Below are 26,689 nucleotides of genomic sequence, written 5' to 3'. Positions count from 1 at the left end.
TACAAAAGGAAATTAGATAATGCTGACCCACAATTTCTTGTGTCAGTAACATTTAGAGCAATGGCACACCCACATCAATAACATCCGCCATCTCATAATTACATAGCCACAAATCGTTCCTTGGCCACAGGATTTTTTCCATTGAGGGTCAAGGAAAAGGGCATAGGAAAATCCATAAGGCGTCATTCATTTGACCAAAGCAGTGGACATTTGATAACAATTTTTGGTCTCTGGACCTGCTTTCTTCTGTCTCTTTCCTTGAGTTAAGGCCGCTACACACCCATCTGAGACCAAAGAACGCGTACCGAAGGCGTCCCGACTTTTACGTCAGCAACGTCGCCTGCGTTGGCTACGCCGCCTGCTACGCCGCCCGCCTACGCCGCCCGCCTACGAACACACCGCAAATACTTCAGTCGACGAGTGGCAATAACTGTCCTTACAAGCAGGCAGCGGTAGTGTGAACAGCCAATCAGAGTGATTGCTTGGGCCGACTTTCTCTGACCTCCCGCGGGAGGTGTGAAAAGGTGCCGTAAAGAGACGACGGTGCGGGACACACCAACCTGAGTAGGGCGCCGCGAATGCCCGACTGCCTCTGACGGCCTCCGACTCCCAAAATCGGGTTGGTGTGTAGCCAGCTATAAATGATGTTGTTACACTTCAGAACTACGTTGATTTCATCATAGGGCTATCAGCTTGCTAAGCTTGTGTTAACCACAGTCCTTATTTCGGGCTTCTAACCACAAACTTTAACTTCGGGAAAATTGCTAGATCTTTTCCTGGTTTTGGGACTCTTCACCACTCTATACATTATCCAGAGAAAGAAATTGATTGAAATAATGTAATATGTGTTATAGTTTGTTACTGTCCGCAATTTCAACCTTTTGTGATGACCTTTCTATCACTTTTCATTGTGTGACAAAGCAGGCCAAGGTAGACTGGTCAGATGCATACCTGGAATCTCATTCAGTATGACATTTGTTTGGCTCTCTGGGTTTGGACTGCTGCCTATTTTTGGAATAAGCCTTATTGTATTTTGACCCTTATGTGTCTCTTTGGGTTGTGGGTTCCTACCTGTTCTGGGTCCATTAACGGTTTGTACCGTGATCTTTCTCTAAACCACATCTTTACCATTGTGTTGTCTCATTATAAAACAGATGTCGCAGTGATTTTTTTTACTTGCCATAGGCGGTCGGCTGAAAAAGGATTCTATGTGACATTCTGAAGTGCATTCTTAATTTTGTTGTTTATTTTGAGGACTCAGGGGCATTCTCCATGCAAGTGTCAGCATTCTTAACATGTTTTATGCTCTGCCATGTTCCCAGTTGCATCTGAAGCCGGACAGTTTAACGTAGCACGCCTCACCCTCTAACTGCTACACAAACAGGAAGTAGACAGGAGGTGATTGATCTACACTGCTTTATGGCTTGCTCATCATTTACATGTGTAAAAGAAAGGAGGTCTGAGTTGGATCCACTGCATTCCACACAATCACACGACAGCAGTGGAGCAGAGGAAACAGATTGCTGTGTGAAAACAGATTTAAATTATTCATAGCGTTCTCTTTCTTCTCATTGCTTGGTTTCCTTGTCTTCTAGTAAACTTTGTTCTCTTTCCCTGTAGCACCCTTTCTCTTTCTTTCTTTCTTCCTGCTTCTGCTGTTCCCTCCATCAGTGGTTCTTATCAGTGCTGAGAGATACTGCTTTATGACCATATTAAAGACTCAAGGGTAAAATCACTCAGCGCTCAGTTGCTTGAATATGAGCTCCAGTGAGAGATGGAATAAGATTTGTCCTCACGCTCATAACTGGAGGAGAATGCTGACTGAGCAATACTGCTCTAACAGCAGTTATGATAGTGTGTGTGTTTGAGAGGGTGAAAGTGGGAAATAGAGGAAAACAGAGTCAGTGTAAGAAGGACGTTCAAAGGGGAGAGATAAAATAATACAACCAGAGCATGACACTGACTCTCAATGGATGTGCTTTTATGTTGTTTCTCCCCACCACGCTGCAGAGGATGTTACAATAATTTGTGTCTCACTCCCTCACGGTGTCTCTGAATTTAAAGGGCACCTGCTATGTTTTTTAGGTTTTAACCTTTCCTGTTTTTGTGCATGTAAATGGTCTGCAAAGGCTAAAATCCCAAAGTTCCCTCCAGAGGGAGTTTCTCTCCCACACACTCCCTCCCCCCCTGCCTAAAACGGCTCCGTTGGACTCCTTTGTTTATTTCCCAAACAAAGTGACATCACCATGTATCACTCACGCTTCTATTGGTTGACCAAAAGAAAAATAAAGACATTTCTGATAATTAAAGCATGTAAACATGTCGCATAACATGCCCAAAACACACATTTGAACCTGAAAATTAGCATAACTATATCAATTAGCCGACATATTCTTTCAAAATAATTGGTTATTGCGTATTTTTAATATCCATAGTTGTATAATATAGAATTGATATTACAAAAAAATCATTATTCGGTTACCTTGGTTGGTGATTGGCTAATGGTTACACAAGCCAAAAAAACATTATGACATCATAAAGTGGCCCAAATCTGATCAGCTCATTTTCAGACAGGTTTTTATATAAATCGATCAGGATAAAAAGTGAGCAAATATTTTTTCACATGTTTATGTATAAAAGACATGAAAAAGTGGATTTTGCATAATAGGTGACCTTTAAGTCTGTACAAGTAATAGCATACCAGGTGTCTTTTCTTGCATCTTTTCCCTCCCCAAAGGTGCCAAAGTATTGGTGTTTGAGAGTGTGTGAACGAGATAAAATTGGATTAGATGTTGAGCAGTTTCGCACCTTGTATGGCAGCTGCCGTCAGTGTAAGAATTAACATGCGGTGTGAAAGCACTGGAGGCTGGAAGACTCTAAACGCACTTTGTAAAATCCTACCATTTACAGTCTCAGACCAATAAATGGAAAGTTAAGAGATCACCAATGTTTTAGAATTGCTTACCTTACTGAACTAATTGGACCTCTGGTGAGGGTCAGCCTGTCCACAGGTGGGAGATTCACCATTTGGTGATCTTGTGAAAGAAATACTAAGTTCGAGTTAAACACTCTGTAGAGATTGTAAAAGACCTCAGGAAGAACGTAGCCCCTCCCACCTCCATCCCCATGTGGGACTCCTTATGCTGTGCAGGCCATGTGTTTGTCTGTACAGTATAAACATACTTGTTAATAAACTTGGTTCTGATTTGAAGAATGTTTGATGTTGCTCAGTTTATTGGTAGGCTACTTTATTGGAAAATGGTTAAAATGTAAGTTATGGTTTGTCATGCCTGAGAACAAACAGAGGCCAAAAAGGGGGTGAATGACACAATGAGGTTCAGCCAGGGGCGCTCTGGCCATCTGTGTGTTCTGGAGAATCACAGTAGGGCTGTTAGTCAAGTACGACTGACCGCGGCATAAATGTATAATTATGTGTTTGTTCCTTTAAATATCATGATTGCCAAGTAAAGATATATTTGCTGATACCCTAATATCAGATTAGGCTAAAGCACTGCTGCTGCATTTTCAAGGCAAGGCAAGTTTATTTATATACAGTAGCACCTTTCAACACAAGGCAATTCAAAGTACTTTACAAAAATGAAAAACTTTAAGATCATTAAGAAATAGTGCAGTGGTAACACATTATAAAACGGCATTTAAAAACAGTCATTAAGAGAATCAAGTAAACATAAAACAAGCCATTATGAAAAAACATTAAGAGCATTAAGAAATAATTTGCTCCCATTCATGTGGCTTGCTATTCTTGGACCTCATCTGTAGTCACTTAGGTCAACAACAAAAGGTATTTGATTTCTACCATCACTTAAGAAATAGTGACTTTTGAGCACTTTGTTAAGACATGGTTAGAGCTGCCGGAGCGCATCGGTACAACGCAATGTTTCCAAGGAAAAAACAGTATTTTGGAAAAGGAAAAACACTATTTGCAGAATGTGAAGTTATAACCGGGGCATCTGGCTGTGTCGAGTTGGGTGTGGTTATATAGCAGCAGCTTTCTTTCAGCAGATCTAATGAAGTTATCTGTGGCCGGCTGTGCGCACGGCTCTGCGTGCTGGCGTGGCACATCTCAGAGGCTTCATCATTCTTTCTGCTTTTACATGCTGCAGGGATTTCATGAAGTGAAGGAGCTTTTTTATATTATAAATCAGCTGTGAGCAGCAGATACTGAATCACCTACATTCATTCTTATATCAGTGCAGAGTGGTTTACTAACTATCCTGCTGGGCCAATTCTGGCTAAAGAGCGATCATTGAGAGTGGTAACATAACATTTGAATCCAGCCACAATTTAGCCGTAGTTGTTGTGAGCTGGGCTGGGTCGAAGTTCCGGGACATTCTTCAGTCCCAGTCCCTCCCTGGGTTCAGCTAGATACGTTAACCTAAGTAGATGTCAACTATGCTTGATGCCGTAGGACCCAACAAGATTTTTCTTTCAAACAACTCATTTAACAAGCATAACCTTGCAGATAAAGTGATGAATGAACTGGTAACCTAAGGCAAACGCATGCTTTTTAAGCCAATGGCAAATTATTAAGAACAACCAAAAACGAAAGCTCTTTCTAGCCAAAGCGGTTAGCCTAAATAGCCACATTTGTTTCACGTTGAAATTAGTGAAATATTTGTAGATTTAATAGCTGAGACTCCAACCCCAACACCCAAACCAGCCCTTCTCTCTCTGTCCCACCGCTCTCCATCTCTTGTTTCTTCTTTTAAAACTCTCTTCATCTCTCTCTCACTTCTCTCTCCTGCAGATATTTTGTTCTGGATCCAGAGGTTGGTCAGCTCCAATATCATCTGAATGAACTGAGTAAGAGCCAGCGACCGCCCAGAGGGTCTATGCCTCTCTTAGGAGCCGTGGTGGTCTCAGCTGATGAGTTTCCATACATGTTTACCATTCAGTCCACTACTGGGGATTCCTACAAACTCAGAGGTAAGAGAATGACATCCAAACACAGAAGAACAGACACTGTATGACTGTGAATACTGTGGAAATGATTTCATTAATCATAAAGGAACCCGTGACTGTCAGTATGGGAGTATGTATGTCCTCTGCATATCTCAACAACCACTCATCCGATCTGTTGGCAGGTGTTTGGCTGGGGACCATGAAGTGCACTGTGTAATTTACGCTTTATGCAGCGAGGGGGGGTTAATAACTAACCTTACAACCGGACTCTACTCGACTTTCCTGGAGTCTTGCTTTAATTTCATACTCTATCTAGCTGGGAATATTGGTGTTGGCAGTAATGGAAGAAAGATATATTTGTTCTAAGGAGATTTCTGTAAGGGATAATGTGCAACGAGGTGGTCATTAATAAAAAAGAACACTGACATGGTGATTTGGATCCTGACGCGAAGTGATCATATTGCTCCCTCTTAGAAAGATGTTTTCCGTTGCATTGCCTACCAACGTCCGAACTGCGGCCACGGCAACATATCCAAAGTTTGATGTTTTCCACAAATATCAAAATGAATATTTAAAATGTATTCTATACGGTTTTCTGATGGAGAAAACTAATGTTTGTCATCCACAGCTGGCGTTGAATTTACCAAATTATTTCTGCTTTTAAATACTTCTGAAATCAGAATTGAGCATTCAACTAAGCTGCGTATTAAAGTAAAATAGTAGTGAACTATTTATGCCACTAAGTAAAAGTCATACTAAATAGTGCTTCAAGTGGAGATTGAAATAAAGCATTATCAGCACAATGTACCTGATTTAACTTAAAGCTCCCATGTCATGCTTTTCCGGTTATTACCCGTCCCCTTGTGTGTTATGAAGGTTTTTATGCATGTAAACGGTGTGCAGAGTCAAAACCCTCAAAGTACACCCTGTAGCGAGTAAAACTCTAACACAGAAAATACCTCCCCAAAACGCCTTGTTGGAGATACGTCACTGCCCATTTGAGTCTTCCATTTAGTTCCGGGTACCGCCTGATGTCATGCGGTACCCGGAACGAAATGGACCAATCCCGAAGAGCTATGGCTACACCAGCAGCGGCGTGTTCCTCCTCCAGAGGTTCGAAGAACCGGCATTTCACAGACGAAAGCTTCCAAAACATTGCCCAGTTTGAGGCCGGATATGCACAGCTTGTTTCGACCGTTTGGAGCAGGGGAAGATCTGGGTATACAACCTGTAAGTTTGCATTGTTATTTGTGTATTTATCAAACAAGACTGTTTAAATGTGTAAACTGTGTTGGACTGCTAAGCCATTGACACAGTGCTAACTGTGCTAACTAAGTTGCTAGAGTTTCCATATATCAACTCTAATATCAGCAGATGGCCTTGCATACATGTATCTCATAGCAGGAGAATGTCTGCATTCACACACACGGAATACTCATACAGTATACTGTACTGTGATTTACCGTACATTGTGACCGTACACAGGGTTGCCAACTTTGGGTACCTGGCTGGAGTGAGATTGTGATATCATGGGTTTAATTCGGTTTAATTAAACATATGCGCACGACATGACTGCTATCGTGTCAGCAGCGGGACCTTAGCATATATATAGGATATATATACAATATATACAAATACACAATAATGGACACAGACTATAAAGGGCACACAGTTTCATTCACTAATGAAAGTCAAACATGTTTGTTTCCACTGTTGTATTGTGTGCCTGTCGCGATAAGCAATTAATTGACTTATCAGTTTGAAAGGATGTACTTGAATTATTATTATATATTATCATTATGTCAGTGGTCTAAAATGGTCATACAACGGTGCCGACAATATTATCGTTTATCGCAATAATTTCCGGGAAAATGTATCCAACAAAATGAATTATCGTGAGAGGCCTATACATGAAACACACACACACACAAACAAATCTACAGACTTACTCCAAACTGCCAAATATATTAATTAACACACTCTCACTCTCATATACTGTACTCTTTGACTCTATGTTGGCCTAGTAGAACAATAAGCAGCAGACTTTTACTTTTTTATCATTTCTACTGGATCTTAGATCTGCGCATGCGCTCCAGAGTATTTTTGTTGGGTAATCTATGGTAGGGCTAACCCATACAGTGGTGGGGCTTAAATCAGTATTTGCAATGTAATTACATACACGCTCCCCCCGACAGTGAAACGCCATGCGTGAGGTTTAGATTATTTCCCTGTCTCAATCCAAATTGAACTGTATGAAATAAAAAGGCACATTTGTCTTGTAGTAAATAAAAAGGGCGACCTGGAGCCAATCCTGCAACAGGTGAAAGAGTTGACATGCTGAAAACCCAACCCCTGCAGGGGGGTCTGGGGGGATTCTCCCCCAGGAGATTTTTTAAAATCCTAACATAAAATAAACATTCTGGTACTCTCTTGAGAAGAAAAATAAATAAATCTATTACTACAAATTTAAAAAAATGAATGCCATATTATTTTTTTGTTACTTTGTTCTGAAAGCTGAACCTGCTGCTCCTCACAGAGAGAAGAGGGAAGAGGCTGTGTGAATTACTTTACATTGTGGATATGGGTGGATAGCCCCCATTGTTCTGTGTGTCAAAATGAAAGACAGCCCACACACCTATCAATCATCAAACCGTGGGGTCTTATTTCATTACGTGTTGATTTCTATCAACACGTAATGTTGTATCGATGTATAGAGATGTACTACCACAAAAGTATTCTCCGTCGGGACTTCCTGCAACAACACCACGCCGTTATCGTGATTCTGATTGGCCAGAAGACATTATCAAAGATGTTCTATTGAGAAGACGATCACTACGTGACAAAAGTTTTCAAAACCGTTTCTAGTCTTCGTATTCTTGTTTTTGGCGTGAGAATAGTTTGGGCAGCGTGAGAGCGTGAGATTGAGAGTGAAAGCGTGTGTCACACGCCAGATGCGTGAGAGTTGGCAACCCTGCGTACATATACTGCATGTAGCTAACGAGGCTAGCTGTATGCTAGCGCAAAACAATGTATTCATGCAAGTTACATTGTATGGTAGCAGAATACCCGTATACGATTGCAATTATAAACACGTTATTGCTAGCCTAATATGAACCACTAGCTTTTGTTCATAGTAGTTTTATTACACTGCATTATAGTTGCCTTTCCTCCAAGCTAACGTTCATATCGTGTTAGCTACCAAGGTAAACAAAGCTAGGTTAGCATATTAGCAGGCAAGCTGTTCATTACACAACTACTACTAACGAATCTAAAACAACTAAGTTTCTCTAATATTTTGTGATTTGCATTTGATTTCGTCCAGCCAGATCCTGGCGGACAATCCATGACGTGCTAAAAGGCACTTCTACTACTACTGAGGCGTCGTGCTAAAAGGCACCGCACCGACTGTGCGCAGGCAAGATGCAAGGAGGAGGAATGGATGATATACCGTGTATATATGTATATTTATGTTCATTTTGTACATTTCTAAAAATAAAGTTTAATGGAAATACTTAGTAGGCCTATCCTTTCTTCCCTGAATTCATATATAGCAAACCATGATTTAATTTCTCATCAAACAGTAGTAGTTTATAACGGGTAAAAATAACTTACTCTTTGTTATGAGCGGCTCGTAGGCCACAAAGACAAGGAGACATACACGAGTTTACAAAACCACGGCACATTTATTGTGGTAAATGCAGAGATAGGTGGTTGAGAGGATCGCAGAGTTAGTCTTCCTGCAGCCGCTTTGGAGAGAGACTGGGGCCGTAGTGTCCGGAGGTGTCCGTGATCGTGCTGATTAGCCTCTTCAGCTCCACCCCATCGTAAGACAAAGGCCCTGGGGCCGTCACACTCTTCTATAACAACAGTTAAAAATATATATGTATATAAAATATACGGCTGTGCCGACGCCATGATAAGACTGATGTTACGCTGAGAGCAGCCGGGAAAAGCACTGTTAGACATGGGCGCAGCCTCTCTGGTGGTTGACTAATCAGAACGAGTGGCCGAGCTGACCAATCGGAGCACACTAGGCTCACAGGGAGGGGGGGCAAGAGCTCCAACGAGTCGTTTAGTGGAGAAAGTGAATACTGCTGAATACACATGCTTGACAGAGATGCTGTATGCGAAACCAATGTGAGTTTGGAAAATTGCACAGTATAAATCTATTTTAGTATACCTCAACAATGTAATTATGATCAGTGGAAATGGCCATGACATGGGCCCTTTAACAACTGTTTAAGGTGGGGCTTTCAATTCTAACACAATGTTGCATAGTTAAATGAATAATAATGCATCATGCTAACATTGACGTCCAGCGCTCTGTTGGGAGACAATCACCTGTTACATTTCTCTGGCAGTTCAAAATTAAACTATTTTTGGTTTGTGTTTGAGTATCATTGGATCTGTTATTTTGGGGAACAATGAGTAAGAATAGTAACTTAAATCAATGTTTTTCATATCTAAATCCTAATAAGTCTATAGCTTTTTGTGGCCTACGGCATTTGCCTACCTTTCCAAAAGGTCAAGTTTTCCCTGAGCTCTTTAAAATAAGATGGTGCCTGACCATTAAAGGCCTTGTAGGCAAGAAGGAGAATTTTACTGCAGCGCAGCCAGTACAGGAGTAATATGATATGTTTCCTCATTCTTGTCAATACGCGTGACGCCACATTTTGAATCAACTTAAGTGTCTTAAGAGTCTCTTTGGTAGAGTCTGATAATTATGAAGTACAATAATCAATTTTAAAGTAACAAATACATGGACTTGTTTTTATGCATCGTTTGGAGGGAGGTTATGCCAGAGTTTTTTGCAAAGTTACGTAGATGAAAGAAGACAGTCCTTGAAATGTGTTGTTGGCACCAAGTGCTCCAGGGCCGAAGTATTCCTGAGTGACTGTCAGAGTTGTGTGAATTGCTAATCTCCATATGTGACAGCTGTGATTTCCTGTTCACACGCTTCCTCGCCTGTCCATCTCTGTCTCTTCCTCCCTCTCTTTGTCACACTGATGGCTTTTTGACGAGGCTGTGTTAAATCCAGATCAGATATTTTTGTCCCTCCTCTGTGTAGCCTCCAAAGCTTTCATCTCATCAGCAGCAAAACAAAGATAAACCAGTCCAGACCACTATTTGTTCTTTGTTGTCTGGTTTCTGATGCAGGGACAATGTACCAGGAACTTTAATAATGCAATATTACATTTCCTATCAAACACATTGTTACAATCTGTTCCATCAGAGAGGCCTTATTACAAACAGTTGGTAGTGCCAGAGTTGTAATGGAGGCAGAGCAATATTTATATACAGTAGCAGAGCTTATGTTATTACACTAATTAAGATATACAAGAGTACAAGTAGCAATTTGTTTGAGCAGGGAATCTTCTGTGAAGAGAATTTGTTCAGTCCATGATAGTTTCCAAGAAGCAGCCCAGAGAAAGCCCAGATAAATATATATATATACTGTATAGGTTTATCGCTTTTGGATTTACACACAATACTTGTTAGTAGGATCAATTCCTAGATGTGTTGGGTGTTTTCAAGAAATGTGTGGACAATTAGAAAAGTTTGAATTAGAGCACAACTCTAAAAAAACATAGCTTTCGATGTAGCTGATTTCCCGGCCCAGGGACAGACAGCAGGAAACACTCACATTGATTCTGTGCCTCTGTGTTCTGTTCCTGATAGCACTGGACGCCAAGGACCAAGAGCTATGGATGACTCAGCTCCAGCTGTGTTCCCGACGCCACTCTGACAGCAGCGCCAAGGTACACACACACACACACACACACACACACACACACACACACACACACACACACACACACACACACACACACACACACACACACACACACACACACACACACACACACACACACACACACACAAAGTGAGCGCCTTATTGCTGAACCTGATACTGAGCCTCTCCATATGGGTCCTCTTCTTTGCTTCCCTATAGACTGATGTAGTGTTGACATATTTTGTAGGCCAAACCGGAAGTTAGCATCACAAAGGGTCCCTCGTCGAAAAGCAATTTGATTTCCCCGGATTTCAGTACATAGCAGAAAATAAGCTTTGTGGCCAACACTAGTTTATGATACGTAACGCATAATCTCCACTTAAAAACACCGCTTTGTACGTTTTTAAGCATAAATGCAATGGGCAGAAGTAAAAAGCTAATGATAGGCTATAAACGAACTACATCACAGAATAGTTGCGCATCACCACCACTATTCTACTCGCGTCGTGTGCACCAACACATAGATGCTTCGGGCATTCACAAGTGGAGTATTTACTGACGTATTTTATCTTGTAGAAGCAATGTGAAAGCGTGTGTTGACCACACACCTTATTTCAGCCTTCTATCCGCAAACACGTTCAAAATACCATATCATTCAAGACAAGGGAACCAGAAGTGGTTAATGATTAGTCTTTGGGGGTTTTAGGACTCATTACTGCACCACTCTACATATAGGTTTTATTCCTATCTTTATTCAAGAGCATGTTTCTTCAAGAAGCCCCCTGCTGGTAGATTCTATGCTTCTGTTCAAACTACATGATTGCACTCAGAAATGTTTCTTGCACAGATATCCTGCCCTCCAGTGATTGGGACAAATTGATGAGAAATAACCCTGCCAAAATTCACCAACCAATAGAATGCCAGGTGTATTGTTGACCAATAAAATGTTCCATGCCTCTTGAGGGCGTGTTTGCGTTAGATTTGGAGCATCCCTTTTTCATCAATATATATAGGTCTCAGATATATACAAAACATGTCTCTGAAGTGTTTGGCTCCAAATACCAAACGGATCATTGCAGCATCCCATAATCCCCTCTGTTTCAGCCCTGTTTCAAAAGTGCTGATTCTCTGTCTGTTACTTTAGATGAAAAATAAGGAGCCCCTCCCCACACCCCTCTGAGAGAGATTTGGTTAAAAAGAACACAAAGGTGCTCTAGGAGGAGATTCAGGTGATAAGTTGGGGGGGGGGGGGGTTACCTTGGTTGCTGATTGGCTTATGGTTACAGAAGCCAAAAAAATCGTTATGACATCATAAAGTGGCCAAAATCTGATCAGCTCATTTTCAGACAGGTTTTATATAAATGGATCAGGACAAAAAGAGAGAGAATCTTTTTTTCTGAAACTTTCAGAGTCTCTTTACACAGAGAGGACACATGTTTATGTATAAAAGACATGACAAATGCATAATAGGTCACCTTTAAACCAGGTTCTTTCATCCACTTTTGGAACAGTTTTTGAAACTGTATACTTTTATAAAATAGCTACACTTTAACCAACCAATGTTTGTTGCCGTACACTGGCAAGGATAGCGTGCATCAACCATGTAACCTCATTCCTTTTTTATGGCTGCACACAGAGGGTTATTATGTATTATGACGCACAGGGGACCCCCTCACCTCTCAACATAGTTTTTTAAAAACAGACATTTATTTCCCCATGGTGACTAATGGAAAAAAATGAATTCTATGTTCTCCTTCTGGCTCTGTCTTTGGCAATGGCCCTACATGTCTTTGTCGCTGTAGACGGGTTGGTCGGTAGAAGAAACGTACTAACTAGTGCCTTTAAAAGAGGCCAACAGAAAAAAAATTGAAGATATATAGTAGCTTGGCCAAACCTTATACCAAACCAGTTGAAAAGACCATACAAAAAAGACTGATTCCCCCCCTTGACATGAAATCCCATGGTTCGGCCCAAATGGCTGCTTCAGTATTTAGCAGTCCTCAACCCTCAGCCAAACCTTTTGCTGAACCAGGAAGGAACCTCCCCCAATGGCCAGGGTACCTCAAAGACAAAGTTAACTCTGCTAAAACATGTCAGATGAAGCTTTTGTGAAGCGTTCAAGCTTTCCAGCCAATTGGTTTGTAACATACTTATTCCTCAAGGCTTAATTTGCTTAACACAAACCCTCAAAGAGTGTGAAACAGGCAGATATGACATCTCAACAGTGTGATCTTTGTTATAGTGACTTGTTGTAGAACTGTTAAGCATCAGTGGATTGAACCAATCTGAACCAGTCACATGGTATCGACGGGCAGCGAGGCATCAATGACTTTCCTGGCCTAACACGATACAAGCCTCGATATTCGCTTCACAAAAAACCTCCTGGATTACTCGACCCGAACGATCACTAGTTTAAATCACATAAACAGTTAACCAATTCAATCAATTCTGTGGTGTTGATTGTTGGTGTAGTTGACTGCTAAAATTAGGTCAAAAGTGATGGAAATCTGCAATGTGCAATACAGACACTTTTTTTTTTAAAACATACATTTTGTATTACATAATTTTTCATACATTTCTCAACACCGTAATATGTTACTCATGTCACTTAGTTGATTTAATTGCTGCTACACTTTTATCCATGGAGGTGTACTTATCTGTCTTTATGTTTTATTCTATTACTAATGTGTGTTTTTCTTGTCTTTATTTAACAAGTTAGCTTACTGTTTATTATTGCATGCCTTTTTAACCTGCCATGCCACTTTTGCTATAACACTGTACCTTTCCCCGGATGCGGGATGAATAAAGGAATTCTGATTTCTTATTCTGATGGAGGTGAGAGTGCAGCGTGATGATTGCATGACTAAATGTTGGTTTTCATCAGGTTGGGATGATAGAAGGACTGCTAATATAAAAGTGTTGCACTTGCTTACATATGAGCTCGAGTTAAGGAATCGATTTGCCTGACTTCTGGCTGAACACTGTCTGCTGAGCCTTAGATGAGTCATTTACTGAAGATGATGGAGTGTGTCATAAAGAGGCCATGACATATTCAACTCCTGTTTTTGTTTTGTTTTTCTAAAGATATTATTTGGGAGAGAGAGTGCCTTTATTTCAGCGTAGAGACAAAAGGGATGACATTTCCAAATAATCCCACAATAGTGTTTCTGCTTTTGTTAAATCCAAAAGTAAAAAAGGTGTATGCGTTGTTTTTGTTAGATTTTTACAGGTGGTGCTTAGAAGATGTCAACAAGTCCTCCTAACTTTTATTTGGTTCAATGCTTTCGGAACCAACTCTTATGACTATCTTTGTCCCAACCTTTCTCAGCCTAGTTTAGGTCTGGGATCACTTGTTAGAGAAACGTCTGCATGGGTGTTTTTATGTTTCCACAAACATCTAATACACTTTCGAAGATGTTCTATTGCATCTCCTTTTCCCGCTGTTGTGATTATGTATCACATCAGCATTTTCATTTTATATAATCATAAAGCAATACATTTACCTTGGTTCCTCCAGGTTGCAGAGTGGAAGAGAGACAGGAAGTGATTGTCTCATTTTCCTCTCCTGTTAGAGAGTGATTTGCTTTGATGGAGACAACAAATTGAGGGGAAAAACAGGCCTTTGAAGCACACATGATACATTTGTTTTATGTGCGGATACAAACTCCCAGCATAAAGAAAATTGCTCCTATAATAAAGAGGCAGATATCCAGAGAGGCTGGATATTATACCTGTGTGTGATACAGTACTGTAGGTAAGGCCAGGCGTGGTTTGTTGGCTAAGCAAAGGCAGAGTAAAGGGAACAAAGTGTCACACCAAAACAAAAACACTATAATGGCTCTAAACATCTTAATTGAAATGGATCAAAGTGTTCCACATCAGTATTAGTCCCTTCCTGCCTCCCATGGCTGAGAGCAAAGCATTAACCATGGATGTGTAACGGGAACTGGATACAGCATTGTAGACAGGGCCCCATTCATTCCTATGATAGTTGCTCAGTGTGGCATGATCCCAAAATGGAGAGAGTGTAGATTAAAAAAAGTATCATCCCGGGCCTTGGGACCGTGATCCGCCACAGACAAAATGTCAACTCTTTAAAGCAGCGTAGTAATTGTAACTGGCTTTAACTCAAATGATGTACGCATTTGCATATACTGTATTCCCTTTATAGACTACACATACAGTAATACATGTATTGTAAAGAGACAGTACAAAGAAAAGGTGGAATCTGTCTTCAAAGGCTGTAACACTAGGAATATGTGGGCGGGACTAAGGACAATGACTGACTACAAAGGAGCAGCGGGGGGTGCTGCGGGAGTGTCTGCATGCGCATCTCTCCCAGATGAGCTGAACAGTTTTTTTGCATGCTTTGAGAGCAGCCGGGCTGTGGAGGTACAGATGGACCAGGAGCTACACTGCCCTTTTGTTTTAAATAGGGCAGATGTGTGTAAATCCTTTAAAAGGGTTAACCCACACAAGGCTCCTGGACCTGATGGCATCCCTGGCCGTGTTCTCAGGGTGTGTGCAGTTCAGCTGGCAGAGGTGTTCACAGACATCTTCAACAGGTCCCTGCTGCAGTCTGTAGTCCCCACATGTCTTAAACACTCCACCATCGTTCCTGTCCCCAAAAAGACAATCATCACCTGCCCCAACGACTACCGCCCAGTAGCACTCACCTCCATCATAATGAAGTGCTTTGAGCGGTTAGTCAAATCATTCATCACCTCCTCCCTCCCTGACTCTCTGGACCCCCTGCAGTTTGCCTACAGAGCAAACAGGTCCACAGACGACGCCATAGCCCTCACCCTCCACACTGCCCTCTCACACCTGGACCCGAAGAACAGGAACACATATGTGAGAATGCTGTTCATTGACTACAGTTCAGCATTCAACACCATTGTGCCCTCCAAGCTGGCCATCAAGCTCAGAGACCTCGGGCTCAACAGCGCCCTCTGTGACTGGATCCTGAACTTCCTGACGGGCAGACCCCAGGCAGTGCGGGTGGGAAACATCACATCCTCCACCCTGATTCTCAACACCGGTGCCCCTCAAGGCTGCGTGCTCAGCCCTCTCCTCTACTCCCTGTTCACCCACGACTGCGTGGCCACACACAGCTCCAACACCATCGTGAAGTTTGCTGATGACACGACCGTCATCGGCCAGATCACAGACGACGACGAGACGGCGTACAGAGAGGAGGTCGAAAACCTGACATCTTGGTGCCAGGATAACAACCTCCATCTCAACATCAGCAAAACAAAGGAGCTGATTGTGGACTACAGGAAGCAGCAGGGAGAGGGACACGCCCCCATCGCCATCAATGGGACTACGGTGGAGAGAGTCAAAAGCTTCAGGTTCCTTGGGGTCCACATCACTGAGGACCTGACATGGTCTCTTCACACCACCACCATCACCAAGAAAGCTCGACAGCGGCTCTTCTTCCTCCGCAGGTTGAGGAGGTTCAAAATGGATTCCAGGATACTCTGCAACTTCTACAGGTGCACGATAGAGAGTATCCTCACTGGCAGCATGACGGCCTGGTACGGCAGCTGCACCGACCTCAATCGTAAGGCTTTACAGAGGGTGGTGAAAACTGCACAGCACATCACCAGGACGGAGCTGCCATCCATGGAGGACCTTTTACTCCCAGCGGCTCAGGAAGAAATCACTACGGATTATCAAAGACCCCCATCACCCCAGCCACAAACTGTTCTTTCTGTTGCCGTCTGGCAGACGTTACCGCAGCATCCTGGCAAGGACAAGAAGATTCGGAGACAGTTTCTTCCCGCGGGCAGTGAGACTGTTAAAAAATTGAACTGTTGAAACAACATCAAACATTCAACTGCTACTCAGTAGTATTTATCTAATACCTAATATATATATATCATTCCAATAACTTGTATATAGACTCTATTGCACTATTCCACATCATAACTTTATTTCATTTTATAACTATTATTATTTTTGTATTGCTCATGCTCTTATTGTTATTATGTTATTATGTTGCATTGTTGGAGAAGCCTGTGACATAAGATTTTCAACTACATAATTACTCTGTAACTATGTCAGATTGACAATAAAGAACCTTGAACCTTGAACCTTGTAATGAAGGTCAAATGGTTGACATTTTTAAGCATTTAAGAAATGATCAGCTATCACAAATCCTAAAACATAAAAAGGGTAAAATGTAATTTATTTCAGATTTGAGTCACAGCCTCAATGCATGTCCATGTCTCCTGGTTCATTGGTCTATCGTGTTTACTTTTGAGATCAATCCAAAAATGTATTTGTAACAATTACGAGTACAGTAGAGTCTTAACATCAATGAACAACACACCCAGTAATGTTAGTTATCAACTACACACTATTATCCTCCTGTGTATCCTCAAAGGTTATAAGGAACATTGTAATTCTACACATAAAGTGCACATAAGGTGCATATGAATGAAAAGAGTTTCAGCTAATTGTTTCTGAAGTCTGCATGCATACTTGATTTGAGCTGTGACAGCATTGTGTCTTGTAATAGCTTTCCTCTTGCTTTTTCATAACCCAGCGCTGATGACTCACTCTCCCCTGAGAGCGCGGCGTGTGAGTGCAGCACGATCTGAGCGCTGCCTGTTTGTATGTGTGAGAGTGTCTGAGAGAGTGACAAGGAATGCGATAAAAAAGACATAATTAGATCTCTTTATATATATCTGCACCTTGGCCAGCATATACATGGTTGGGAGTGTTACTTTAAAAATGTATTCTGTTACAATTAATAGTAACCTTTAAAACATTGTAATTTATTAACCTAATTTAAGAATCACAATATAGAAGTAATGTAACTTGATTACTTACATTTTACCTTGGTTGGTGATTGGCTAATGGTTACACAACCCAAAAAAACATGATGACATCACAAAATGGCCAAAATCGGATCAGCTCATTTTCAGACAGGTTTTCATGTAGATGGATCGGGACCAAAAGAGAGGGAATCTTTTTTCCTGAACACAGAGGGGACACATATTTATCTATAAAAGACATGAAAAAGTGGATTTTGCATAATAGGTGACTTTTAAGTGTATTATTTAAGAACAGAACAATGTGACTTTAGAAAAGAAGAAATCAAGATATAAAAATGTGTTAGGCCTCCAGAATAGTAAAGTGAATTAATTAATAAAGCAAATACAGTATTTTTATGTAATAAATCATGTGTCCATATATATATATATATATGTATAATATATATATTTCAAATGAAGAAGAATTCAAGTAGCCTAAATGAAAACCAAAAAGAAAATTCAGGCAGTACGTCTACATATAATATATCGTTCTTTATTTTAAATCTATTGTCAGAGTGTAATCCTAGTCATCTCTATGTTCCAGTAATCTGCCAACACATTTTTTTGTTTTGTATCCTGATTATGTAATCCTGTTACCTGTAATCCATTACTCCGAAAGCCTGATTGTCAATCTTGCTGAAAGTGTAAAGTCTGTTCTGATCTGGCTTGGGAGAGTTGATGTTCTCCCAGAGCTCATGGCACACCTCACACTGAATTGTATTTCAAGTGGATGATCAGTCATGTATCTTAACCTTGGGGGAGCATTGACAACCATCAAGAGGGCCTTTTAACCTGATGGTTTTGGTAGATAAAAGAAAACGGGGGACCCACAATTCGAATAATCACCTTCCAAGAACCATAAACATTCATAGAATATTACTTGAGAATCTATGCAGATGTTGTCTATAACTTGCCCTGGACCGAGGTATTGGAATAACGGACAGACTGACAATCCAACGCTGCTTTTCTTAAGGGCTGGAGACAGTCCCAAACTAACCCGACCAATTTCACACTACATGGTTCCTCTCAGTCACAGGGGGGCATACATTATAATATACATTGGCACCCACCACACATTTGGACTCATAAAAACATGTGAGCATTAAAACATACTCAAATCATTTCAGGTAAACAAGTATATATAAGTAACAAGAAATCTTGTTTTTTTCAATTAAACTTAATACAACATACAATCTGCAGTGGGTTTCTTTGTTGCTGCACTGATTGCAGTGGTTTCATATACACAGCATGTAATACTAGTATGTAGAATTTGTTTGACTGAGCCCCTAAGACTGGAGATTAGAGGCAGGCAAATGTCCTGACGGGGGATAAAGAAAAAGCTTTAGTTGCTGTTGAACTCAAAAGTATGAGTGCGCATGTGACAGACATTGATCTCAGCTCATCTCACACACTCATTAAACACGACTCATTATCAAACATGATTAAACACTCTGTGACGCCTCATTGCCTCTGCTCTGCAGCAGCCATGTCAGAAAGTATTACCTCCTGCGGTCAGAGAAAGAACCACATTTTCCTTTCTTTCTTCATACTGTGGTGCTCCCTCTTCCCACTTCTATCACATCTCAAATTCCTCCTGGACTTTAATCTCAATCTCTGCAGAACCAGGGCTTATTGTCTCATACAAACTCTGGAGAGGCGGTTACTGTTTATGTTGACTGAGAGTCTAACCAGAATCATGCAGTGTCAATCACAGCATCAACTCTCAATATTACTGCTTTGAGGAAGAAGAGGTGACAAATCATTGCTTCCCCAAGTTGGTTACATGATGCTTTTGCTTCCTTGATTATGAAAGTGTTCTTTGTGTCTGTGTGAAGGTGATGATCCAGGCTGAAGGGCAGCAGAAGATCCTGGTCAACTCTATAGAGTCCCTACCCCCCCGAGGTGGACCCCTCGCTTCCCTGGATGAGGTAATTAGATAAGTAACCAATGAAAAGCATAATGCATAATCCAATTATATTAAACCAATAACTCTTTAAAGTCTGCTCGTGGTATTGTGCTCTGCCTTTTTGAATTGAAGACAGAACAGCGTTTTCAAGACAAGGTTATTGTTTGATGCGGTACATTTAAAATCTAATTTTCTCATACCCTCGTTGACCCCGAGGTCCGCACTCTTGCGGGAATATCTCCGCAATGGAGCGAGCTTAAGTTTCGATTGCATGATATAGCCCAGCACAACACCTTCGTCACACATGTTGCCACTTGTTTGTACCATTTTCTGGCGATTTGTAATCTGTTCTAGAAAAACTGTGTTTTTTAGGATTTCAAGAAGCATATAGAACAAACAATGGATGTATTTTATGAACATGTATCCATGCTGAAAGTAGATTTAGATGTGTTAGGAGTGAGAGAGAGATTATTATCTAATATATGCATCCGATGAAGCATTGCATGAAGTCTGTTGATGATCAGAGGCTGTTGTTGGGGCTGCATAAACGTTTTTTTATTGTTGTTGTGTAGGCAGACCATGCAGACCAGCCCGATGGTCACCAAGGATCATGTTTTAATAGCATTTTTACAAAAAAAGCCCAGGCGAGCCTAACATGTGAAAAAAGGGCTTAGACCTCAGAGAGTTAAACTTGGGCCTGCGACCAAAGTTTTACTGTATTTTGTTTTGAAAATCCACAGCAGAGGTTTGTGTCGTACTACATGCGGTGTATTTTGCATTTCTCTCAGTAGCCAGCGATCTGTGAGTCTGTTGGCTCGGACATAAACCCGTAATAAATGTAGTCTACATTTCATAAGAGGTGTAAAACCTGAGAGCGTTTTAAATCTCATTTGAACTAAATGCTTATATAATCTATAGTTGTATTTGTATTGTTGATTTAATGTGTGAACGAGGCGATATAGAGAAGGTTAAGCTGTAGTTATTAGGCTGTACTTTGTTATACTGTTGGAGTGGTAAGCAGGCCTATTGTTTCTGGATATTTGGGGAGTTAGGTGGTCCGCGAGTATTTTTATATTGGTTAAGTGGTCCTTGGTATGAAAGAGTTTGAGAAACACTGGGAGAGCAAGTGGTACTGCTCTGCATGAATGAGGTGTGAATGGGTGAACGACTCGTAGTATGTAAAGCTATGAAGCGACGAGGGGGTCGAAAAGACCTGATAAAGCTCAATATAAGTGCAATCCATTTACCATTCAATCCTGGGATCCTGTATCTCTGATTCAATTGGTGGTGCAGTTTTGACTATAAAGCGGTGGACAAACACCACGTAGTATTGCAGTACTGTAGAACCCTCACACTCATAGATGATAAACCAAGACAAATCTGAAACTAAAATGTGAATGTTTCCCCTTCTCACCGTCCTTTTTATCTCTCTCCTCCTTCCATTGGACAAGGACCTTCTCCTTTTTAAGGCCACTTCAGCTGCCACTCTGAGCTGCCTGGGGGAGTGCCTCAGTATGCTGCAGCACAATGTGGTCCAGGCCCTCAACCAGAACCAGAACCAGAACCAGAACCACATGCCGAGTCCCAGCAACAGTTCAGCGGGTTTGAATCAGGCAGCGGCCTCGGACAGAGTCAGGTCCTGGAGTCAGCGCTCCACTGTGAGCCAGGTGGAGCCGGGGGGCCTCAGGTCTGAGAGCCCGACCCGCAACTTTAATGAGAGCCACATCCAGAGCCAGGGCCGGGAACACGTGGGTGAGTTTACTGATGACTGGTAACATTTGAATAACCAGTGGAGGAAAGGATGAAACTTTTTGTCACCATCTTTATTTGGTATTAACATGGGACCTCATTCCAACCCATTACTGTAAATGCAGAACCGAGCATACCTTACTGCCTCTAGTGGCGCGTTTCCACTACAGCGCGGAGCACGGTTTAAGAGGGCTGTGACGTCAGCGGCCCGTCTTTGGTTGCGTTTCCACTTGGCCTAGTACCGGCCGGCGGGTCCTAATTCACAGTTTTTCTGGCCTCATAAAATCGTGGGTCTAGGGCCAGAGACAACGAGGCTGAGTCGGGCTGAGTATGCTAAACTAGAGAGAGAATCGCTGGCAAGGGGGCTACAACTACAACAAGATGGACATATTTGACCGTGATTTAATTGTAATACACGTTTCAAAATGATGCCGAAGTAACAACATACTGATACCGGTTAGTAAAAACCATGAATTAATGCTTTGACAAGTCTGCAGACAGACAGCAGGGGAAAAACCTTTTAAAATGCGTGTTTTCTAAATGGAGATTGGCTAAGCTAACGCAGTATATGCTCCGACCGTCCACACTCACAACAACGGCCTATACAGACATAAATAAAGCAGCGACTGTATTCGCCATGACACAGGCAGTCTGTGGTTTGTACTTGTTTAACTTTTGTCTAGTTTCTGAACGGATATGAGGAGCTGTGAGCTCTGAGTGCTAACAGCTAACGGCTGTGTTGTTTTTCTGGGGTTCTCATTGAAGATGACGTCACGGCTCCGCCTACACTGCGTTACTATAGATACTACCCCAGTTCCTAAACTGTAATGGAAATGCGCCATAATGTGAGCCAGTCCTAACGAGGCCTAGCCATACCGAGCAAGGCCGAGCGAGGCCGTGTAGTGGAAATGCGCCATAGCTTATCTCCTTTGCTGTCCATCACAAAGTGATCATTTATCCTTTGAGAAAGAAGAAAATCAATTTTCCAAGCGAGACCTGGCTAAGAAAGCCAACAATATGAGATTAAAACGTTAGCTTAGTTAGCAGGACAACTTCAAAAAGAATCAAAAGGAGGCCTTTGTCAGTCTCCATCTGTCACCATAGGTACCTCAAAAGTATCATTGCATTTTGTTAACAAATCTACCAGCTCAGTTTACTTTATGTGCGTATTAAAATGCAGTGCAGGCAGAATCAAGATAATAAGAATACTTAATAAAACAAGGCATTGCATGATGAGATTTAGTTAGGGCCTTTATAGAATATCATGACATTTTTGCCACCAGTTTAAGGATAAGTCTTTGGAAGACTGCACTTTTTAAATGCCATTTAAGGGTGCTTAAAGTTGTTTTTTATGACATTATCTGATACAGAAAATGCTAATTAAATTCCATTTGAATAGTTTTTAAAAGTGACACAAGACAGTGAGATTTATACATCACATGTTTTTACCAGCCGTCACAAAGATGGTGTTTGTCAGCATGGCAGGATGTGGCCCTAGACCTCTGACCCAGAAAGTGACACAGAGGGGGTTTCGAATCCTTTGCCGGCTGTCTAAATCATGTCCATCTGTCAGTGGACAGATTTTGTCTCTAAAAAAATCCTATTTTATCTCGATAGTGCTACTATTGTACCAAAAAACTATAATACACTGTAAGACATAGAAACACTAAAAGAACAAAAGTGTCTGTGCTTTACAAGGTATGAATCATTATTTGATTTGAAAAGAAAAGCAGCAAACAGAAAAGTATTCAGCTTTGATGGTTAATTGGCACAAGTTCGCAGTTTTCCGGGAGTATGTTTCAGAATTATGGAGCATAAAAACTGAACAGCAAAGCAGAACAGAAAACAGACCAGAAACGTAGGTCTCGGGCGGCAGTGCTCTGAATCAGCGGCAGCAGCCTGATTTCTAAGTGAGACCTGTAAAGGACACTGGTCCAGTGGTCCAGTAATCAAGTCTTCTGAAGATAAATGCATGGACAAGTTTTACATGTGCTGCTTTGACATGTTTCTTTTAATCATACTCAGAATCTTATGGTGACCTTGTAAGGAGGCTGTTGAAATTGAGCCATGATTTCTGTCCAAAAACAACAACCTTGATTTAGCCTTTGTTTAACTGAAGACACTTCTGCCACATACAACAATGATTTGTGTAATGCACTTACTCGGTGTCCCTTAGTGAGATGGTGTATGGTTGATGTATAATTCCTGCTCTCCACAAGGTCAACCTTTGGAACTTGAACAAAATTGCTTTTATCTACTCCCACCCTTACGACAAATCATCAAATGTGCACACCCAAGGCGATAAACAATTTAAATGACACTACTCTAAAGTGTAATGGAAATGGGTATCATTTAAACAGATGTGTTGCCTTAAGTCTTAGCTTTGCGGTCCTCCTGCTGCGTTGTTGTTTTAAGAAGATTTGGAACATATTTTGGGCTAAATATTCTTCCTTTGCCCTGTAGATAGCTCTGCTGGATGGTCCAGGTCGCTTTCTGAGAAGCAGGGGAAAAATGTTGCACAGACGCCTCTCTCATCCTCTACCCGGCCTTCTTCCCCTCAAACACACAAGGACCCTTCTGAGGTAATCCAAACCACATGACTCTATTGTTCTTGTCCTTGTTCTTTACGCTAATTTTACTTCACATAGTGGCAACATAATTCTAAACTCTATGAGCAGTTCTCAAAATACACATTTTCTCTCAACACTATATGATTTTCTTGTTGTTTGACCCAGTGATGGGTCGACTTTGGTTTGCTGACCAAATGATATTACATTGCTTTTCTTAAGCGTTGTATTACACTAAAGCACTTTTATCGATGTGTGCTCTGTTTATATACAACATATTGTATCTAGCCATCAGAACGTTTGTTAACAGGGGTCCTGGTTTTTCATTCTTGGCAACATTTTCATTTTATTGGATGAGATGTGACCAAAAAAGGAGAGTTTGTTCCTTCTTTGGTGATTTGTAGTAACCAAAGTCAATTTGGTTAGTGGATGATTCTAAGGTATTTAATGAATTAAGTAAAGTGATTGTAGGGTAATAAACCCTAACCCTAACCCTTGTAGGGTAGGTAACCCTAAGCCTAAAACCCCCTAACCCTAATCAAAACTCAAGCTAATTTTAACCTTAAAATTCCGATTTGATAGTTACATCGAGGCCGGAACCAGATTTTTGAGGGACAATTGAGGATTTTGCAGGTTGACGGCCATATTTGTTCGGGACAATTCGGATAGACACAATTGTTCGAACTGACAATTCCTGGACCTTCTTCTTGAAACTCCGGTACTGTTGACTGGGAAGGATGTGAAAAAACGCTAAGTGCCATGATGGCCATCTGACAAATTTGGCTTTAAGCCTTAAGCGTTCTGAGGTTAGGCTTAGGCAAACTCACATGTTGGGCTAACTGAACGAAAAAAGTGCCATTGTGGCTAAACTTACAGTGCCGCATTCAAACGTTCTAGGGTTTGGTTTAGGCAAATGTACAATGCTGGCTTTGACCATCTGAGGTTAGACCAGTGGTTCCCAATTTTCTCTGTCATTCCCCACTTTGAACAGGTGGGCCTTTTCAAGCCCCACCTGTTCCTCATCGCTCCAATAAAATGGTAGGCCAAGCTTACAATTGTCAAATGTATCGTTCTATAACAGGGGTCTCCAACCTTTTTTAGGATGAGAGCTACTTTCAAATAATAAAACAAGTCGTGAGCTACTTTTACTCCTCTTTTTTTTGTTTTTTGCAGTGTATATATTTAGCACATTTTAACATTATTATATGCTCACCTTTAACCTTTGTGTGCTGTTTGGGTCTGTGGGACCCGTTTGCAGTGTTTACTAAAAGAAAATGTATGCAATTAAATTATTCTAACCTGCTTTATTTGGGGGTGGTCCTCACCTCCTCTAGGGGGGTCCGGGGGCATGCACTCCAGGAAAGATGTTTTTTTAAATGTTGAAGTGAAATGCATCAATCTGGTGCACTTTGAGCACAAAATGAATGTATGGATACAGCTCTCAACACTCAGATGAAAGGGAGCTGTATACTTTTCAATAATCCAAACATCTTTAGAATATGATCACAAAGATGTACAATTTCTATTAGTTAAACTGCAAAAATGCCTCACAGACATAAAGACATGGATGACCTGCAACTTTCTATTATTAAACTCTGACAAAACAGAAGTCATTATACTAGGCCCCCAGCACCTTCGGAACAAACTGTCCAACAACATCATTTCTTCGAATTGTATTACCATGACCTCCAGCACCACGGTCAAAAATCTTGGTGTTATTTTTGACGAGGATTTGTCTTTTAAATCCCATATAAAGCACATTTCAAGGACTGCCTACTTCCATCTACGGAATATTGCAAAAATCAGGCACATCCTAAATCACAACAATGCAGAAACACTAATCCATGCTTTTATCACCTCCAGGCTGGATTATTGCAATTCCCTTTTATCAGGCTGTCCAAACTCATCATTAAAGACCCTTCAATTCATACAAAATGCTGCAGCACGGGTTTTAACAGGAACAAAGAAGATGGACCACATCACTCCTGTTTTAGCAGCATTGCACTGGCTACCAGTTCAGTCCAGGATTGATTTTAAAATACTTTTACAAAGCGCTCAATGGTCAGGGACCATCCTACCTACAGGATCTTTTAATCTGCTATTGCCCCTCTAGGGCATTAAGATCCCAGAGTGCAGGTCTGTTGGTGGTTCCCAGAGTCCACAAAAAAAGGTCAGGTGCTAGAGCTTTCAGCTACCAAGCCCCGTTCCTCTGGAACCAACTTCCAGTGACGATTAGGGAGGCAGACAGTGTCCACACATTTAAAAGTAGGTTAAAGACTTTCCTCTTTAGTACAGCGTACAGTTAAGACTGGTTTTAAACCCCCTTTTATAAACATCCTCATGGACCCTTCCTTTTATGGAATTGTATTTATTGTACTCTAACTGTATTTGTGTCATTGTGTTATGTTCCTTTTTAAATTACGTTTATTGTTTTTACATTGTTTTACATTGCCAATTGTGTTTGTTGACTTGTGAAGCCCTCTGAGACAAATAGGATTTGTGATTTTGGGCTATATAAATAAACTTGAATTGAATTGAATTGAACCAATAACAAATCATTTAAACTTGTTTATTCTTATCTTATGTTACCTAGTTAGCATTCTTTCTTTTTATTTATGCATATTTTACTAATCACTTTTTACTGTCCTATAGTACACATTGGAATGATTTCTTACTTTACAACTAGGCTATATTAAATAGAAGATGTGCTCTCTCTCTCTCTCTCTCTCTCTCTGTCTCGCTCGTGCACACAGAAGGATTCACACTTGTATTTCATGATCCGCAAAAGGATTCACACTTGTATTTCCGGATCCACACTTGTGTTTTTCAATGCACACACAAATGTGTTCCGTTTCATATACATGTAAATAAAATCCAAATACAGAAAAAAGTTTTACATATGTATTTTTGATCCTCACATATTTGTTTTCCGTTTAAATCCCCTGAACCTACAAACACAAACCGCTTTCTGTGCATGGATCGCTGT

At 41.0% G+C, this 26,689-nt stretch overlaps 1 protein-coding gene across 1 annotated transcript in view; it reads left to right on the top strand.

Moving 5' to 3' along the window:
- The window catches only part of LOC117470717 (oxysterol-binding protein-related protein 10-like), a 65,493-nt gene that overhangs the window by 4,484 nt on the left and 34,320 nt on the right, over positions 1–26,689 (top strand). The window contains exons 2-6 of the mRNA XM_034115560.1: positions 4,769–4,947; positions 10,603–10,682; positions 19,317–19,409; positions 20,857–21,139; positions 23,600–23,718. Coding sequence (XP_033971451.1) covers positions 4,769–4,947; positions 10,603–10,682; positions 19,317–19,409; positions 20,857–21,139; positions 23,600–23,718 — 754 coding nt within the window. The remainder of the gene's footprint in view (positions 1–4,768; positions 4,948–10,602; positions 10,683–19,316; positions 19,410–20,856; positions 21,140–23,599; positions 23,719–26,689) is intronic.

The sequence above is a fragment of the Trematomus bernacchii genome, unplaced genomic scaffold (genome assembly GCF_902827165.1).
Source record: "Trematomus bernacchii unplaced genomic scaffold, fTreBer1.1, whole genome shotgun sequence".
NCBI classification, from domain to species: Eukaryota; Metazoa; Chordata; class Actinopteri; order Perciformes; family Nototheniidae; genus Trematomus; species Trematomus bernacchii.
Note: the sequence above shows the minus strand (reverse complement) of the source record. Positions and strands in the feature narration are given on the sequence as shown.